The sequence below is a fragment of the Pan troglodytes genome, chromosome 10 (genome assembly GCF_028858775.2).
Source record: "Pan troglodytes isolate AG18354 chromosome 10, NHGRI_mPanTro3-v2.0_pri, whole genome shotgun sequence".
Lineage (NCBI taxonomy): Eukaryota > Metazoa > Chordata > Mammalia > Primates > Hominidae > Pan > Pan troglodytes.
In genome coordinates this window covers 77,250,064-77,268,824 of record NC_072408.2, presented here as the reverse complement: position 1 = coordinate 77,268,824, position 18,761 = coordinate 77,250,064, and the positions used below count along the sequence as shown (strand labels likewise).

At 39.1% G+C, this 18,761-nt stretch overlaps 1 protein-coding gene and 1 long non-coding RNA gene across 9 annotated transcripts in view; one reads left to right on the top strand and one right to left on the bottom strand.

The window, feature by feature from the left end:
* The window catches only part of PTPRB (protein tyrosine phosphatase receptor type B), a 117,293-nt gene extending 103,556 nt beyond the window's left edge, over positions 1-13,737 (top strand). For 2 of the 3 annotated variants that reach the window (XM_016923848.4, XM_016923849.4), the window contains 3 exons: positions 1,600-1,735; positions 9,221-9,341; positions 12,309-12,635. In XM_016923848.4, the coding sequence (XP_016779337.4) occupies positions 1,600-1,735; positions 9,221-9,341; positions 12,309-12,331 (280 nt within the window). In that variant the 3' untranslated portion in view covers positions 12,332-12,635. Of the gene's footprint in view, positions 1-1,599; positions 1,736-9,220; positions 9,342-12,308 lie in introns of all 3 variants that reach the window. The other variant, XR_010148361.1, reaches the window with a different exon arrangement.
* The window catches only part of LOC107967570 (uncharacterized), a 103,428-nt gene that overhangs the window by 37,636 nt on the left and 47,031 nt on the right, over positions 1-18,761 (bottom strand). For 5 of the 6 annotated variants that reach the window (XR_010148365.1, XR_010148366.1, XR_010148364.1 and 2 more), the window contains 3 exons: positions 13,546-13,614; positions 12,891-13,031; positions 11,190-11,296 (listed from right to left, as the gene is read on the bottom strand). This is a non-coding gene — a long non-coding RNA (uncharacterized LOC107967570). The remainder of the gene's footprint in view (positions 1-11,189; positions 11,297-12,890; positions 13,032-13,545; positions 13,615-18,761) is intronic. The other variant, XR_010148369.1, reaches the window with a different exon arrangement.

The following is an 18,761-nucleotide window of genomic DNA, read 5'->3' as shown; positions in this document are numbered from 1 at the left end:
CTGTTGAGAGCTTAGTCTCTGCTTCCAAGATGGTGCCTTGTTACTGTGTCCTCCAGAGCAGACAAAAGCTGTGTTCTCACATAGAGGGAGGGATGGAAGGGCAAAAGAACCTAGCTAGTTCCCTCCAACTGTTTCACAAGGCACCAGTCCCGTTCATGAGGGCAGAGCCCTCATGACCTAATCACCTCCTCCACCTCTTAATACTGTTGCATTGAAGATTAAGTTTCAACATGAATTTTTGTAGGGGACACAAACATTCAAACCACAGCACAGCAATTGCCATCTGTAGCACCTAATTTTTTCCTCTTAAATTTGTTCTCTTGATTTCTCTTTGCTTCAGTCTGTCCAGAAAATCAACCTAACAAGTGAAATCTCTCTCTCTCTGGCAAACCTGATATCTAGCTAATTAATGTTTGCAGCAACATTTTGATAGCCCTAACTGAATGGCACTAATAAATATGGAGCAGGGAACTGCAGCAGTAAGAGAAATGCCAAGTGTACTCATCTCCTCCCTGTCAGCCCAGCACCCTAGGAGCCCTGCTTTCCTATGTCCTTGGAACCTTGACACTTTTAATAGGAAGATGAGGCACTCACCTCAGAGCTTTCTGCTTTTTGAAAAATGGCAGGCATTTTTGTCCAGGACCACTGGAGAACTGTTATCTTATAAATGTGTGTATCAAAAATCCCCAGATGACACAACCATTTTGGGGAGGAATTTGGCAATCCCTAGTGCAGCTGAAGGTGTTCATGCCCATGACCAACCCAAGAGTTCTGCTTCTAGGTGTCGACCCCTGAGAAATCTCCACATATATTCATGTTCTTTGCAACACGTTTTAATAGAGAAAAATTTAAAATGATCTCACTGCCACTGGATTAGCAGTGGTTTATGAAGAGAATTAAAAGAAATTATATCAGCTGGGTGTGGTATATCCTGCCTCTAATCCCAGCACTTGGGAGGCCAAAGTGGAAGGATCACTTGAGGCCAGGAGTTCAAGACCAAGCTGGGCAACTATTAGGGAGACCTTATCTCTACAAGTCTTTTTTTTTTTAATTAGCTGGGAGTAGTTACACATTCCTGTGGTCCCAGCTACTCAGGAGGCTGAGGTGAGAGGACTGCTTGAACCTGGGAGGTCGAGGCTGCAGTGAGCTATGCTTGTGCCACTGCACTCCAGCCTGGGCAACAGAGCAAGACCCTGTGAAGGAAGGAAAGAGGGAGGGAGGAAGGAAGGAGAGAGAAAGAAAGAAGGAAGGAAAGAAGAAAGGAGAAGATCTATATGTAGCAATATAGATAAATCTGAAAACATAATATTGAGTAGGAAAAGTATTAAAAACATGCATGGAAATGATACACAGTAAGTGCAGAGCAGTACTTATCCCTGGTAGAGTGGAGGAGGGACAGGAAGGGAGTGGAAAGAGATAGAAGGCTGCGGGGGGGTGGGGTTGGGGGACTCTAGGTTAAACTTATTTGAGAGAAAGAAATATTCCTATCTTCTCCCATAACTGGGAAGGGAAAAAAAAGATTGTGCCAGAGTCTCTAGATGCAATCTTGAAAGGCAAATTTAATAAAAAGGCTCAATCTTCCTTTGCCATCTCTTCTAGTGCTGGTGTGGGTAGGACTGGAACCTTTATTGCATTGGACCGAATCCTCCAGCAGTTAGACTCCAAAGACTCTGTGGACATTTATGGAGCAGTGCACGACCTAAGACTTCACAGGGTTCACATGGTCCAGACTGAGGTAAGAGTTATAGACTGAAAGTTACAGGCCACCCTCCTCCCTACTATATTCCCACAAAAAAACATCCAGGACTTTAATCTGACAGGGGGAAATAACTATGACACATTAGGAAGAGAAAAAAAGAACTGAATGTAGATATTTTCTAAGACTTGTTATTTTAAAACAAATCTCACTGGTCTTGAAGGTGACCATCTCGGGGATCATTTTAAGATAGGCTGGCAGATGAGCATAAGAACTTCACTTAGGAAAGAAGAAGATCCCAGTCTCTTCTCTCCCCCAGCCCCACTCCCTCCACCTACACCCCCATTTCAGGAGACCCCAAGGGAGTGTATGTAGCTGGTAAAGACCACGTGCTTCCATTTGTGCAGCACTTTGACATTTGCAGGGCATTTTTGAACATGTTATCTCATTAAATTTTCACAATAACCAAGCGAGACATATTATATTATACTTCCAGACTAGAAAATGAAGGTCCAAAAGCTTAAGGGCTTTGCACAAAGCCCACAGCCATGAAGTGGCTGAGGTGGCTTGGGCACTATTCTAGAGAAACCTGGGCCCTTGAGTGTGCTATAAGCGTACTAGCCTCAGGGTCAGATCTCTTCCTCAGTAGAGACCAAGCATTCACTCCTCTGCATCAATGCCTTCTAAGGCTCAAGTTCTCTTACCCTCGTGTTTCACAAGGTTTTCTCCAAGTAAAACTATGCAAAATCCTCTGTATTAAAAAAAAAAAAATCCATGGTTGGAAAAGTAAAAAGTTCTACATGCTTCTGTGTCCCCTCTTAGAGCCACAGTACCCAAGGACAATGCACAGACAGCAATGCTCCATAAAAAGAGAGCTTCCTGCAGCCAAGGCCCCCTTTGAGCTTTATTGAACCCACTAATCCCAAAACCACCTTGACCCCTGAATTCTTTTCTTGTGCAACACATATTAATATCCTGCATTCAAGCCAGTAACAATTGAACCAGAGAAATAATGAAAATAAAAATTAAAAATATTCTGCAGAACTCACATTTGACAAAACAATGGCATCATTGCCTCCTGCAGGCAGGAACCTCTGCCACCGCTATTGTCCTGGGCTGGGAGTACTTTCATTATAACAATGATTCTACCATATTTTGAATGTTTTATTATGAAATTGTTTTGGAAAAATATACAAAACATGGCTGGGTACAGTGGCTCATGCCTGTAATCCCGGTGCTTTGGGAGGCCTGGAGGGGGGCAGATCACTTGAGGCCAGGAGTTTGACACCAGCCTAGGCCACATAGCAGGAGCCCATCTCCACAAAAAATTTTTAAAAAGAAAATACACAAAACTAGGAAAAATAGTATAGTGAGTTTCCATGTACCCAAACCCCTGCTTCTATAATTATCAGTATTCTGTGTTCTTTTCCCATCTGTATCCCACATTTAATGTTCCCCTACCCCATGACATTATCCCACTGAAATATTTTAAAGCAAATCCCACTTATCATATTATCTCATCCTTAAATACACATATACATATATACACATATGTATGTGTACACGTGTGTATGTATATATGTATGTGTGTAATACATGTCATATTGCATATATGTGTACATGTGTATATGTGCATGTGTATATGTATACACCTATATGTGTACATTTGTATGCATATGTGATATTACATATATTGCATATATACATATGTATGGGTATATAAGTGTGTACATGTGAACATGTATACATATATATGTATATGTATATTTGAGATAAAGACTCTTTAAAACTATGACCACAATGTCATTATCACATCTATGTCTTTCTTAACCGTAATTCCTAAATCTCACCTAATATCCAGTCAGTATTTAAATATCCCTAATTATCTCAAAAAATTACTTTTTATAAAAAACTATATTTGGTTTTCATTAGAATCCAGAGTTTACATATTTCATTTGGTTGAAGTGTCTCTGAAATCTTTTAATCTATAATCTATAATCCTCTCTCCCATTTGTTTTCCATGATATTTATTTGTTAAAGAAGCCAGCTCATTTGTTCGGTAGATTTTCCCACATTCTAGATGTGGCTGATTGCTTTTTCATGGTGGTAATATATTCCTCTACTCCCCATGGATTTTGTCAGCTGGTGGTTAGATCTAGAGGCCTGATTAAACTCAATGCTTCGTGGGTGGTGCTGAGGGCTTTCTGTTGCATGACATCAGAAGGCAGATCACCATGTCTGTCTCTCTTTCAGCGCTGAGGAAACTGACAGTGAGTTCAGGCAGTGTCAGCCTGAACCCTTCATTATCCCCATCAACCCTTCACTTAATGGTTTTAGCAGCCACTGATGACCTCTGCCTAGCTCTGTTATTTCATCAAAGGTTGCAGAATTATATTACCCTGTATCATAATTATTATCCTTCAGCTTTCTCCACAAGACTATGCATTCCTAGAGGGTGGGAGCCTGTTTTCCTCCTCTATGTCCTCAATATTTTTTAATCTTTTAAATGAATGAACAAATATCCTACAATTATGTTGCTAAAAAGTCAGCATTAATATTTTGTTTGTTAGTTTATTGTCACTTTCACAAACTCAAACCCTAATTAATTTGTAACTTGGGAAAGAGGAGGTTATCATATTGTAAATAGTCTCAAACTGTGTGTATTTGTGTGCTCTAGTAATTGTCAAAGGATTCTTGGGCCATGTATCACCTCCATACACCTGCCCCAAACTCATAATGCATTTTGGCAACTAGGAGGGACTCTACTGTCAATATCACTGGCTGACTTTCAGAGCAGAGGTAACACAATGTTCCTCTTCCTAATTCTCCTTAGAAATAACTCCATCTTTTCCCTGTTCTGTTCTCCTTTTCCTCCTGCCTCACTGAGGATACTGTGGCATAGTTCCTCAGCTTGCCTTCTTAATGTTTGAGTTCCCCAAGGTTTTGTCCTCAAGGCACCACCCTTTCTCTCAGTCTTCATTCTTTGTGATATTCTCCATTCCCGTACATACTCATGTTACCCAAATCTAATCTCCTGTCTCCGCATACATGTAAATGCCTGCCTACCAGATGGATCCCTCCCAAAAGCCTTATAGCCATCTAACTTCAAAAAGATCAAAGTCAAACTCATTCTTTCAAAAAACAAAACAACAACAAAAACCTTCCTCCTACTTTTGCACCTTCCAGTTTCATTTAATAGTATTGCCATCCATCTGTTTGCCCAAGCCAGGGAGCTGACTTCTTATATTTTTTAAGGGATGCAGTCTCATTATGTTGCCCAGACTGGACTCAAACTCTGTGCTCAAGCAATCTTCTACAGATGTGCACCACCACACCTGGCATGCTTACATGCATGGATATGTGCATTTATTTATTATTTCTATTTTTTGTTTGTTTATTTATGTGGGGAGATAAGATCTCACTACGTTGACCAGGCTAGACTCAAACTCCTGGGCTCAATGGAGTGGATTTCTTTTCCTCCAGTTCCCACATCCAAGCAGTCACGAAGTCCTTTCCTTCCCTTGGAGCTAGCCCCTCATCCCACTGCCACTGCCCTTGCACAGCCCTTTATCAACTCTCATTAGCCCTGCTAATGAGTAGCCTCCTAGTGGGTCTCCTGCCTTCAGCTCTGCCCTAATGATCCTTCGCCACCACTGCCACCATCAAAGTTCCCTTGCTGACTCTGCCAGCTCCCTGCAAAAAAATCGTGAAAAGCTTACCACTGCTTGTAAAATGAGGTTCAAACCTCATCCTGGGTACAAGCTTCTTTATAACCTGGCCCCAACTTACTCCTCCAGCTTCATGTCATCGTACTAGCCACCACCAGTGTTTAGGGTCTGCCAAATTAAGGAAGGTTTACCCACCTGGGCCAGAATCCACTTTCAGTCTTTCCATCATAATGAAATAAACATTGCAGTAAGATAAAATTTTCTCTCTCCCTTTTTTCTCAAACAAAATTCCAAATGCTATCCAGGTATTAGGTTGGTGCAAAAGTAATCACGGTTTTTGCCATTACTTTTAATGGCATTAATTGCATTTTAATGTCATTTAAATGCATTACTTTTAATGGCAAAAACCGTGATTACTTTTGCATCAACCTAGTATCATCTGCCTTGCTTTAAGCCTCTGCTGAAGTTGAGTTGTTTCTACAGGCTCAGAAACCCTGGTGCTAGAGCTGGCATTTGGTAATGGGAGTGGGTGTAGAGGGGTGTGATCTGTGGCTGAGCCCCTGTGGGTGACTATTTCAGCAAAAGACAGAGGACATTTGGACCCCTTGTATTATTTTTCTGGGTCCATGGTGACAGTGAACTTCAACTTACCTCTGTCTTTATTTGAGATACAAAGGGATGCAGGTCTTCACAAGTTTCCAAACAGCAAGCATTTCTAAACAAAGGGGCATTGGTCAGGGGATTTGTGAGTGTCCCTTCTTCTTTTATGCTGCTTTGAGGGAAATTTGCAGCCTGACCCTGAGAGACACATTAAGGGAGCAATAACCTGTTGAAGAACAATAGATGATAGCCACAGTCTCAATCTCATTTGCTTCTCCTGGGAAGGAAACACTGAGATGTTGTAGGACTAAGGACCTCAGGTTCCATTTGGGGCATTGTTCGAGGGGTTTCCCATGACCCACGCAACCAGCATTTTAGCTGCACTAGACTTCTCATGGTTTCCGGAATATATGTGAAATTGTATGTTATGTTGCCTTACTTCTTTGCTTGAATTCTTATAAATATCACCTTTTCTCTTTAGCTTGATAGTTTCCTCCCCTCAAAGTGAGCCTAATGGCTTTCTCTTCTGTATGAAACCTTATACACAATTGTATCTTATGTTTATCATCTTATAGGTATTTGTTCACTAAATACTAAGCCATGCACTCAGGGATCACAAAGAGACTGTAATACTATAAATAATATCTAATACTCCAAATATTGATGAAATTGAATGGAACTGAATGTGTCAACACTAAGCCAAGCCTTCACCAGTTAACAAAAAATTATCTTTTGTGATCTGAGATTCACATATTTTGTCTACTTTTCATTAAGAATAAAGTGAGAAGCACATTAACAATCTCACCGTTTTAGTAGTAATCATTTTCAAAGGGACGTTCTATTGGGAAAGGAAGAATTTGTATTTAAGGCAAGGCAAATTAATGGATATTAACTTGTTTCAAAGCCCATGGTGAATCATTGTTAAAGAATTTATTAATAGGCCATAGCACAGATGCACTAGAGTTCATTCACAGCTTACCTCTAAGGTCCCAAAGTAATGTAATATCCCAGTAGAACTGAAAAGATGAATATGCTTTGGGTGGGAGGAAACAGGGAGGTGTCAGCCTTAAAAAGGTGGATCCTTTTTAAGGTAGCAAAAAGAGACTGCTTTATACTAACAATCATTCTCAGATTGTACCTTTCTCAGATTTTCAAGATTGAGATTGCATATAACATTCATAATAAATGACAAAGGTCTGTGAGCAGAAAAGCAGAGAATAGTTATCAATATTATTGCAGGCCTCACTTCTTATTGATTTGTTTAAAATGTCCTTTTCTAGGCTGGGTACAGTGGCACACACCTGTAATCCTAGCACTGTGGGAGGCCAAGGCAGGAGGATGGCTTGAGGCCAGGAGTTTCAGACCAGCCTGGGCAACAGAGCAAGACCCTGTCTCTAAAAAAATTTTTTTTTAATTTATAGGTATAGCCTGATGGTCCATACCTATAATCCCAACTACTCAGGAGACTGAGGTGTGAGAATCACTTAAGACCAGGAGTTCAAAGCTGCAGTGAACTATGATTGTGTCACTGTACTCCAGCTTAGGCGACAGAACAAGACCCTGTTTCTTAAAAAATAAATTAATTAATTAATTTAATTAAATGTTCTTATCTATTGATTATACCAGACCTACCTTATATAGTCCCATGGATAGCTGGCCAAGCTAGGTTCCAATCAGGGACAGTATCTAGTGCCAACCCATAAAAATAAGTACCTGTTTACTTGGAAAGATTGTTAGTGAGGAAAGAGCTAATTGTTCTACTTTGTGTCTCAAACCTCTAAAATACTTTTAAGACTGACTACACTGATTGCCTTAAACACAAGGTCTGGAAATATTTTTCAATATCTATCTATCTGACATCAATCTATATCCTTTAATAGACAAAGGATGTTAGCTATAAAAGAGACCTTTGCCTCCTTGTTTAATAAGTAGGGAAACTGGGATCCCCGGAAGCCTGATGGCTCAGCCTGGCCTGGCTGGAGGCTGCTGAGAGCCCAGTCTCCTTCACTGCTCACAACTCCCTCTGAGCAGTTGCTCAGCAAGGGAAGTTATCAGCAAGGGAAGGTTCCGCAGAAATCAATTTCCTTATAAGAGAACTCAGGGAGTATAAGGAAGGAGGCCCAATGCACAAGCTTGGCTGCCTGTGGCTGAGACACAGTGGCAGTGGAGGTCTTTATGGTCACCAAAGCACTGACTCTTCTATATCTATTTATATTTCAAAAGTAGTAAATTCTTAAATAGCCAATAGATGGGTCTGTCCTCGCTATGTAACCCTTGTAGTTCTCTGCAGTTAGCCAACATCTTTGAGATTCTTCCACGCGGCAGACCCAGATGCTGAGAGAACAGAGGTGGATAGGACACTGACCTTGCACTCAGAGAACTAACAGTCCAGCGGGGCTTATTGTACACACCTCCTTTTTTTCACTATCTTCCTAGAATAAAGGGAACAAACCAGCAGAGTATGCAGTGAAATGATTTTCTCATTCAGTAATGCAATGAAATTGGGATTCACCTAAGCAAACTGGTGTAGTGAAAAAGACATGAACTTTGAGGTCACATCTCCAAGATCAAACCCTAGGGCCCCATTTCTTAGCTGCGTGACCTTGGAGAAGTTACTTTTGAGTCTCACTTTATACTGATAATTGTATTTACTTCACAAGGTTTTTGAAATCATTAAATGAGGTAATTTATGTAAGCTACATAGGAGTGTCCGGCATTCGTTCATCTACTGAATTTGTAAAGGACCTACTACGTACTAGACACAGTTGTAGGCTCTCACAGAATATTTTCTATATATATATATATATATATATACACACACACACATATATACATACATATATACACACATATATACATACATATATACACATACATATATACACATATACACATATATACATATATACACATATATACATATATACACACATATATACATATATACACACATATATACACACATATACACATATACACACACATATACACATATATACACACATATATACATATATACACACATATATATATATAAAAAGAATGAAAAATGCCACCTCTCTGCCCATTACCATTGTTCTCTTTTCAGTGGTAATAAAAGACAGTCACTCTTTTATTTACCAGAGACCATTAGTGAAGCGGTGATCAAGAAATTTGCTAACTATATAATCCCATCATTGTCAACAGTTTGTGAGTTTCTCATCTTTCTTATGCATGAGAACAGGCCCTCCTCTGACATGTTTCTGCTTTTCCACAGTGTCAGTATGTCTACCTACATCAGTGTGTAAGAGATGTCCTCAGAGCAAGAAAGCTACGGAGTGAACAAGAAAACCCCTTGTTTCCAATCTATGAAAATGTGAATCCAGAGTATCACAGAGGTAGGCACTTACTTCACTCACTTCCCCAAGTTTCTTCATCAAGATATGGTCAATCTGGCCAGGCATAGAGGCTTACACCTGTAATCCCAGCACTTTGGGAGGCTGAGGCAGGAGGATCACTTGAGCCTAAGAGTTTGAAACCAGCCTGGGCAACATAGGGAGATCCTATCTCTACAAAAAACTAAAAAAAAAAAAAAAAAAAATAGCCACACATCATGGCGCATGCCCGTAGTCTCAATTACTTGGGAGGCTGAGGGGGAGGATCACTTGGGCTCGGGAGGTCAAGGCTACAGTGAGCTGAGATCGTACCACTGCACTCCAGCCTGGGTAACAAAGCAAGATCCTGTCCCTAAGAAAAAAGAAAGAAAGAAAAGATTCTAGCTGAGTGCAGTGGCTCATGCCTGTAATACCAGCACTTTGGGAGGCCAAGGCGGACAGATCACCTCGAGACCAGCCTGGCCAACATGATGAAACCCCATCTCTACTAAAAGTACAAAAGAGCCATGCATGGTGGCTCATGCCTGTAATCGCAGCTACTCGGGAGGCTGAGGCAGAACTGCTTGAACCTGGGAGGTAGAAGTTGCAGTGGGCCGAGATCCCACCACCGCACTCCAGACTGGGCAACAAGAGCGAGACTCTGTCTCAAAAAAAAGAAAAGAAAAGAAGAGGAGAGGGGAGGGGAGAAGAAAAGAGAAAAAAGAAAAAGATTCTGGAAACCATTAATAACCTAAAGCTCTTCCAATGTACACCACCCATTTCTTCTCCTACCCATAAAGAGTGGCAACGGGGAAGAGAGGGAGGGTAGGGAGGGGGTTCCTGCAGCTGAGCAGCAGTTTCACAAGGTATCTCTTCCAGCCTAGCTGAGGATGCCTGCTATGAAGGACTCTGCTTAACCTTTCTTTTCCAAGCAATAAGCTTCACTACTTGGGGAGGATGCTTTGAAATCACAACTAGTTCAAATTGTAAAATCCCTTTGGAAAATAATTTGTCAATCAAGGTATCAGGGTCCTTCATATGTTCTTATCTTGTGACCCTGTATTTCTCCTACCACACTATATACACACAAAAAAAAATTATGCATGAAGCTTTTTGTAGCTAAAAGTTTGACAAGCCTGGGCAGCAAAGTGAGACCCCTTCTCTACAATAAATTTAAAAATTAACCAGGCATGGTGTGCACCTGTAGTCCCAGCTACTTGGGAGGCTGAGGCAGGAGAATCATTGAGCCCAGGAGTTGAAGCCTTCAGTGAGCTGTAATTGTGCCACTGCACTCCACCTGGGTGATAGAGCAAGATTGTATCTCAAAAAACAAACAGGTTGGGCATAGTGGCTCACGACTGTAATCCCAGCACTTTGGGAGGCCAAGGTGGGTGATCAGCTGAGGTCAGGAGCTCAAGACCAGCCTGGCCAACATGACGAAACCCCATCTCTACTAAAAATACAAAAATTAGCCGGGCATGGTGACATGTGCCTGTAGTTCCAGCTACTTGGGAGGCTGAGGCAGGAGAATTGCTTGAACCCGAGAGGCGAAGGTTGCAGTGAGCCAAGATCATGCCACTGCACTCCAGCCTGGGCCACAAAGCAAGACTCCATCTCAAAAAAAAAAAAAAAAAGAAAAAGAAAAAATAAACAAAAGAATGCTATTTTTGAGGATGTTATAATAGCTAAATAAAGGAAAGCAGGATGTAAAACAAAAACAACACATAAGGAAAAAGACTGGAGAAAATATAAATTTCCCTGAACATTAGAAAAATTATTATTTTTCCTTCTATTTTTTGTATTTTATAAATGTTCTAGAATAAGCACATAACACTTTTCAAGTGGGAAATTCAATAGAAAAAAAACACAAACCTTACAAGGCACAGTTCTGGTCAAGCAATAATTAAATGACAAGAAGGGTCCTCATGCGTCGTCTTACTCTGGGCCGTCGTGAAGACCTAAGTTATCACATAGGCAAACTGCAAATGTGAAGGAGGATTGTATTAGTTATCTATTACTGCCTAACAAATTACCCCAACATTTAGCAGTTTAAATCAGCATTTATTATCTCACTGGTGGCGCTGGCCCAGAGTCTTTCAGGAGGTTGCAGTCAAGACTTAGACTGGGGCTGCCATTATCTGAAGGTTTGACTGGGGCTGGAGGACTCGCTTCATAATGGCTTGTTCACATGGCTGTGGGCAGATGCAGCCACAATTCCTTGCCATGTGGACTGGTATCTCTCTATAAGTCAGATAATCTTTCTTTGACAAACATTATTTCATACCCTCTTATCTCCATTCTAAATGATCTTCAACAGGTAGTGTCTCCTAACCTTTTACTTAGTTCTCTCTACCACCCAGCCTAGCCAGTATGTTAATGAGTTAGCATCTGTAAAGCACAAATAAAGAGCTACTATTTAGAGGAGTCCTTTGTAAATCAGATAATTCTTTTGTATTATGAATAATTACAAATTACACCCTAATTTATCTGTATAGTAAATTAAGGTTTTTGCATGGGAGATTCCTTAAGAGGCTTCAGTATGAGCAAGTTCTGAGGGATCTTGGAGGTTCCTTTGTCTTGTTTTGACTTAAGAATCTTTTTTTAGAGTAATCTTGAGCACTCCTGAAAGAAGCTAACTATGGTATAGAAAAGGATAACCACCACCTACCTGAAGGCTAAGATTCAGGTCCGAACTCTCGAACTAACTAGCTGTAACAAGCTGTGTAACCCTGAGTAAGTTACTCTGCCTCTCTGGGCCTATGGCTTCATCCATAAAAACAGAGGTGATGGGCTAGAATCACTAGTCCCTTCCAAGTCTAATAATCTGTCTTTCTAAATGGAATTACCTGGTCCCAATAGGAATGGTCTCATCTTAAACTAGGTTGAGCTAAGTGTTTCTGCTGGTCTTTCACATTGGTAATTTTCATAAACAGCGCAAACAATTATGACACACCCTGCGGCAGTCTCTAATTACAGTGTTCTTCCTTTCAGATCCAGTCTATTCAAGGCATTGAGAATGTACCTGAAGAGCTCCTGGATAAAAATTATTCACTGTGTGATTTGTTTTTAAAAACTTGCTTCATGCCCTACAGAGGTGCCAGCTATTTCTGTTGATACTATGTATAATTTATTAATCTGGAGAATGTTTAAAATTTTATATAATTTAAAGGTAACAGATATTATTGTACATAGTTGTATTTTGTATTTCTTCTGTAAATATGTATTTTTCATAATGTTTAATATTAAGCTTTATATAATACTATTTTTCCACACTAAAGTGTTCATGACTTGTTCTACATAAAACTAATTCAACCTGTATGACAGGACTACTGGTAAAATGCATATGGAGGTGGTGGCAGAGACAATCCTTCAGGCCATGTTTTCTACCTGTTTCGATATTCACTGGACAGGAAAAAGGGCAGGGCTAGAGAGAGCAAATACTATGGCTAGATTTGCTGTATTGCTGTCCCATGAATCTCGAGAGCCAACCGACATGTCCTAACTTGCTATCAGGACAAATGTGACAGTCAAAAAAAGGATTAGAGGGAGGGAGAAAAAAGAATTAAGCAGTACCAAAGCTGAACTAGATGCTTGTGTCTGAACTAGTTGCTCTCTCTCCTTTCTCCTTCCAGGGATCCAAGCCAAAGTGGTCAGCTCAGGGATCATGTAACTTGCAGTGCAGGCCCAGGATGGTAGGATGCAGGGTTGAGGGTTCTGATAGAGAATGATTCCAAACAGAAGCGATGAATTCCTTTTGTTAATAAGATGCCAGCTATACCCAGACTGGAAACATAACATGCAAAGCACTATCTATAGTGATTAGAGATACTTTCATTGCATTCATGGTGTGGAGTGTGAACATCCACACCCATACTGTAATGTATTTATACACACTAGTTTCTGTCTCATTTTCAGTGGTCTCCATTCCTAGAAAAGTCACAATTATCCATTCCTACTTGATTTCCCATTAAAAGAATATTATGGTAGCAGATTGTGCCCCTCATTAAAAGGCTTAATGCCAACATTTTCATAGAAATGACTACAAACATCATATATAGTAAATTTAAAAACAATAGCAAAAACAAAAACAGTGGTCTTCAGTAAAATTTTCAAAACTTCTTTTAGTAAATCAATGAAGTCAAAATGTCAAGTAATCACCCAAAGTTGCATTTAATAACAAAAGGCACTACATACTGTACCAAGTTTATCTTCAATATTTGTGCCTTACTTTGACTATAACAAATTCCAATGAGTCAGAAAGTATTTCCTTCATCAAGGTCCAGTTCCGACAGCATTCCTGGGAAAAATTTGAAAGGAGTTTATATGGAATCTTCATAGATACCTGAGAAGATGAGCTGGAGATGTTTGCCTTTTTCACACTACAAATTTTTCTGTAATAAACTTGGGAATTAGAGGTCAAGTTTGTTGATGGCATAGCTTCCTTTGCATAAAGAGTACATTTCTTTTCAAAGTATGTATTTTTGTAACCTACCATAAAGTCCAAAAGTGAATACAACGAATGTAATTGACATAATAATTGAAAATCATTGACTATACCTAAAATAGTTCTTTATAATTAAATAACTCTACACCCAATCTGGAAATGTTTCCAAGGTTATTTGAAGTTTACAAAAATGTGAAGCATAATCATAAGCTTCAAAGATTCACAGTTTCATTGTGCTCAATGCCCTTGTGAAATGACAGTCTTAAGCTCTGATTCTGTATCAAGGAACTAAGTGAATCTTCTGGAAATGAAAAGGAACAACATATGTGTAAGTGCAGTAGATGTACCACCAGCAAGAAAATAGAGGTCAGAGATCTACAACGTGTGGCATCCATTAGAAATCACCTTTCCTACATTGAAAAGAAAAAAGAGAAAAAGCAGAATTTTACACTAATGTTGCTTGATGCAAAGCACATTAATGCTTGGAAGGATACATTCATTTTCGACTTTTCATTCACTCAGAAAACTTCTAGTAAGTATCTGCAACCTGCTAGGCACTGTTCCAGAATCTACACATTTCTACTCACATAAAGAGAATCCTCATAAAGTTAGGATTGTTGTTACTACCTTCAATTGAGCTTAAAAGACAGCCTCATCAAGGGAATGGGATAACTGAGCCAGTCTAGGACAGTGGTCACCTTCCACAGGCCACACACTGGAAAGTGCTAATGCTACTTCAATAGCAAACCTCTAGATCTAGGAGAGAGAGCAATTAATTGCACAAACCAGGAGTTAAAACCATAAAAAAAACCTATACATCTGTAATAGTAAATAACACTCACGTACTCTGGCAACATCTAGGGTAGTATCAGAATTATGTAAATGGACATGACAGGGAAAAAACTGTAGGTTTTTTTAGTCTAATCCAACCCAGGAAATGTTTATTCCTACCCTACACCTAATTTTAAACCTTCTTAGCAACAAATATTTCACTATTCGCTCCTACTCCCGGGAAGACTAAATATATAATTGACTTATTTATTAAATTTAGGAGAAAAAAAATTTTCCTTGACATTCAGCTCTATTGGATTTATTTCCATTTAATTGCATCATGTGTTATGTCTTGGTAAACACTCCATTTCCTGTCTTGGTGGGCATCCTGTCTGTGCACCTGTGCAGTACACTTTAATCATCAAGGCTTCAAAGTGCTTTTGAGCTATCAAATCTTTGGGAGAGTCCCATCTAGCATCTTAATAATTATTTTTCCAAGTTCGTTATAATTAACTCCTTTAACCTCATCTCATTAAATCAATTTTGTATTATCATTCTGTTGTTCTCTGGAAAGCAGCCAATTGTTCAGCTCTTGAATCAGAATTTTCAAAGACTCACCTCTCTTACCTGGGCTTGCACATATTTGTCCTAAGTAATTCTCCATCCCTTAAACCTCTGAGTCCCTCTGTTTTATTACTTGCCCCACTCCTCCTACTTGAATATGTTTGTTTTCCCAGTTGAATGTGATTTTTATCTACTGTTCATATTATCTTTTATACCCATGAGTATAGTTTCATAGTCCTTTCAGGTTCCACATCATCAAAGAGATGACCATAATTTCACTTTTTTTTGAAATGGAGTCTTGCTCTGTCACCCAGGCTGGAGTGCAGTGGCACAATCTCAGCTCATTACAACCTCTGCCTCCCAGAGGTTCAAGCGATTCTGCCTTAGCCTCCCAAGTAGCTGGAATTACAGGTGCCTGCCACCACGTCTGGCTAATTTTTGTGTGTTTAGTAGAGATGGGGTTTCACCATGTTGGCCAGGCTGGTCTTGAACTCGTGACCTTAGGTGATCCACCCACCTCAACCTCCCAAAGTGCTAGGATTACAGGAGTGAGCCACCGCACCTGGCCAATTCACTTTTAAATACTAAAAGGCACACAGCACACAGACATTTTCAGGGCAGTTTTCTTTGGGAGGGTCTTTGATAAATTTTGTAATCACCTCTCGGAAGAAAGCCCAAAATGACATGTGAAAATAATATTAAACCATTTACCAGATGTCCAGCAATATAAAAATAGACCTCACATGCTACCCTTCACATGCTGATTCTCTTGCCTTGCTGTTTAAGGATCCAGTTTCTTATGTTAAACATTTTCCTTACCTTTTGCAATAATATTATTGGCCATATACTAAATTCTCATTCACTTAGCTTTCTAAGAATTCTTTGAGGTTGGAATCCTGAAATCATAAAGCTACCAGATCTGCACAACAGCAGTGGTAGTATCTGAGCCCAAACTCTGAGACGCTCTAGAGTTTTAGTTTACAAACATGAGCCAGACCAAACCTGACCTGGTGAAAATCAATAGATAATAAACTGCTTGTATATGATAGCAGTTCAAGGGCTTTCTGGATTCCATTTCACTGAGGAAATGAAAATATTATAACTGATTAGCCAAGACAGAGTGGCAATAAGGAATAACTGATCCTACTCCAAGTTGCAGTGAGCAAGCCCTCAAGCCTACCTCATTCCTGAAGAGTTGAAGGAGAAAATGCCGTGCTAATTTTCTGCCCTGCTATTTTTAACCTGAAATTTAGAATTACATCAGGTATTCAAAGAATGTTCTCTATCAAAGGAAAATCTATAAACGATTTGCAAAAACGTTTTGCAAACGATTGACTGCAAAAAGCAAGTGAAATGATGCAAAAAGAAAATATTTGCAAAAGAGAATCTAACCAGACATCATCATGAAGATAAAATGGCATCTCTTCTGGGTGGCCTGGGTGTGCTTGGACAATCCTGTCACACGTTTCTATTAGGACATGTTGCCCTTTTGAGGATTCACTCTATGTTGGCCAGATGGTTTAACTGATTAAACAATTGAATCAATTTATTTTGCTTTTTGAATTGACCAGATATTTAACTAAATGTACTGGGTTTGGCATTTTAGACACACTGCCTTAGATTCTTGTAGTGCATGATGACTTTGAAAATGTTTGGCCATTTTAGTTAAAATGCAGGGTAACATTTGATGCAGCCATGATAACAGGAAAAATCTGTTCTGTTCTAAAAATGTTTCTAGCAATAGAAGTATTTCTGGCTAAGAGAATACTCTTGACTTGTAGGGAGGCTCCCTCGGAATAAATGTATGCAACACAAATAAGGCATTTTATTTTTTAAAAGATTGTCTATATAAGATACACTTATTAAATAAAGAAATTGTTGGTGAATGCTCTGAAAATAGAGGCTTATGTAATGGAAATAAGAGATTAACAGGTTTACCAAAGATTATTTTTATAACCTCTATGCCAATTCACATGATCTTATATAAGACACCAAAATAAGTTATTCAAAACTGTGAATAATGTCAGACAAATGCAATGTGTCCCTTCTAGAACAGTCATAAAAAGAATTGGTTATAGCTATTTTAATAAATAATATCCTCACCCCAAGAACAAGCTTTCAGTTATGCTGAGATGTTCTAATAGCTGTGTGCGTAGATAAGCACCTCCATCAAGAAAGGAACACATGAAATTGTGGCTTTAAGAGTTTGTGGCAGAGTTGGACAGCATTCCATCTGCAGGTTAGTAGGAAAGCCTGTACCAGCCTTTGTGGAATGTCCTAGTCTGCCACACTGACAAGAGGGTGCACCAGTGCTCTACTGGAAAAGTATTTCTGGTTTTCTATGCAGGACAATTGGGCTTATAAATTCTTCAAGAACAAGGACCAAGTCTTTAATCTCGTCTCGACTCCTACCTTGTAGAAATTAGTGCACAGCTCATAGACATTCTACACATACTTCTTGAAATTGCTCCTGGCCTGATATTTTGGATGTTAGGTAGTCAGTGTCCAACAATACTGTTGTCCGTGCAGGTTAATCTAGCCATTCCTTCATTTGTGTGAAGCATAAATAATGTAAGTAAATACAGCAACTGAACTTTTTATGTTCTATAATAGAGCACTTTTATGTTTTTAATATCATTTATTATTTCTCTGAAAATCCAGTTAAGATGGCAGATGATTCTATTTTTTCATATTATAGCATCTACCCACAATATTTCTAACTAACTGTATTTGAACAAAGAACTTCCTTAGTCTTTCAATTTAAATTATGTATTTGCTTAATACATTTTTATATTTGTAACTGTGGTTAAAAAAAAAATCTATATAGCATCTTGCATACATTCTCACTAGTACAGGAATAAAACTGCAGTTTGTTGAAGGAGAGTGCTCTGTCTTCTATTCACCTGCTCCTCATTTATCAATTTTTGTCATCTGTCTGTTCAGGAGAAAGGCCAAAAGTGACTGCTTTAAAATGAGAAAAATCTTCCAGGACATTATCATGAAGAATATAGTTGTCTTAACCTTTAGTCCTCTAAGTACCGAGTTGGTTACCTACAGTATTGTGTACATAATAATAGACTCTCCAGCTGACCGTCTCCAACTAAATTCCTGTTTTCAGTTCTTTACTTCATTAATAACCAAAATGTCATCTGTTACCAACAGCGTTGGTGTACTCTCAGAGGCACTGCCCTGGCTAGATTTCCACTGAGCCCTTCAGAGACACTTCACACATTTGTGGACAGTGTGACATTTGGTAAAGAGACGCCATGACTATTTCCAGAGTTTGAGTTTGCCCTTTTGCCTTTTTCATATTTTAGTGGAAAGATCACTGTCCTTCACAACTCCAATATTTCATTTTTCTATAACTTGTTCACAGAAACCTTTATTTTTTAAAAAAATGTACAGTAGCAGATTTACAAATAAAATCATTAAATCAAAGCAATCCTTCCTTTTAAAACAGTTTCTGGACTCAAAGAAGTAGGTTAACAAAATAAATTGATCTATGAAGCTAGATTTTTTTTTTTCCAAAGTAGCTATTTGACAGAATTTATTCTTAAAGAAAAAGAGAGTATTGCAATTTGAACTAATCACTTGGTAATTTTGCTGATAAATCTTCCATAATCATAAAATATTAGAGCTGGAAGGGCCAACTTGGGACCAAGAAT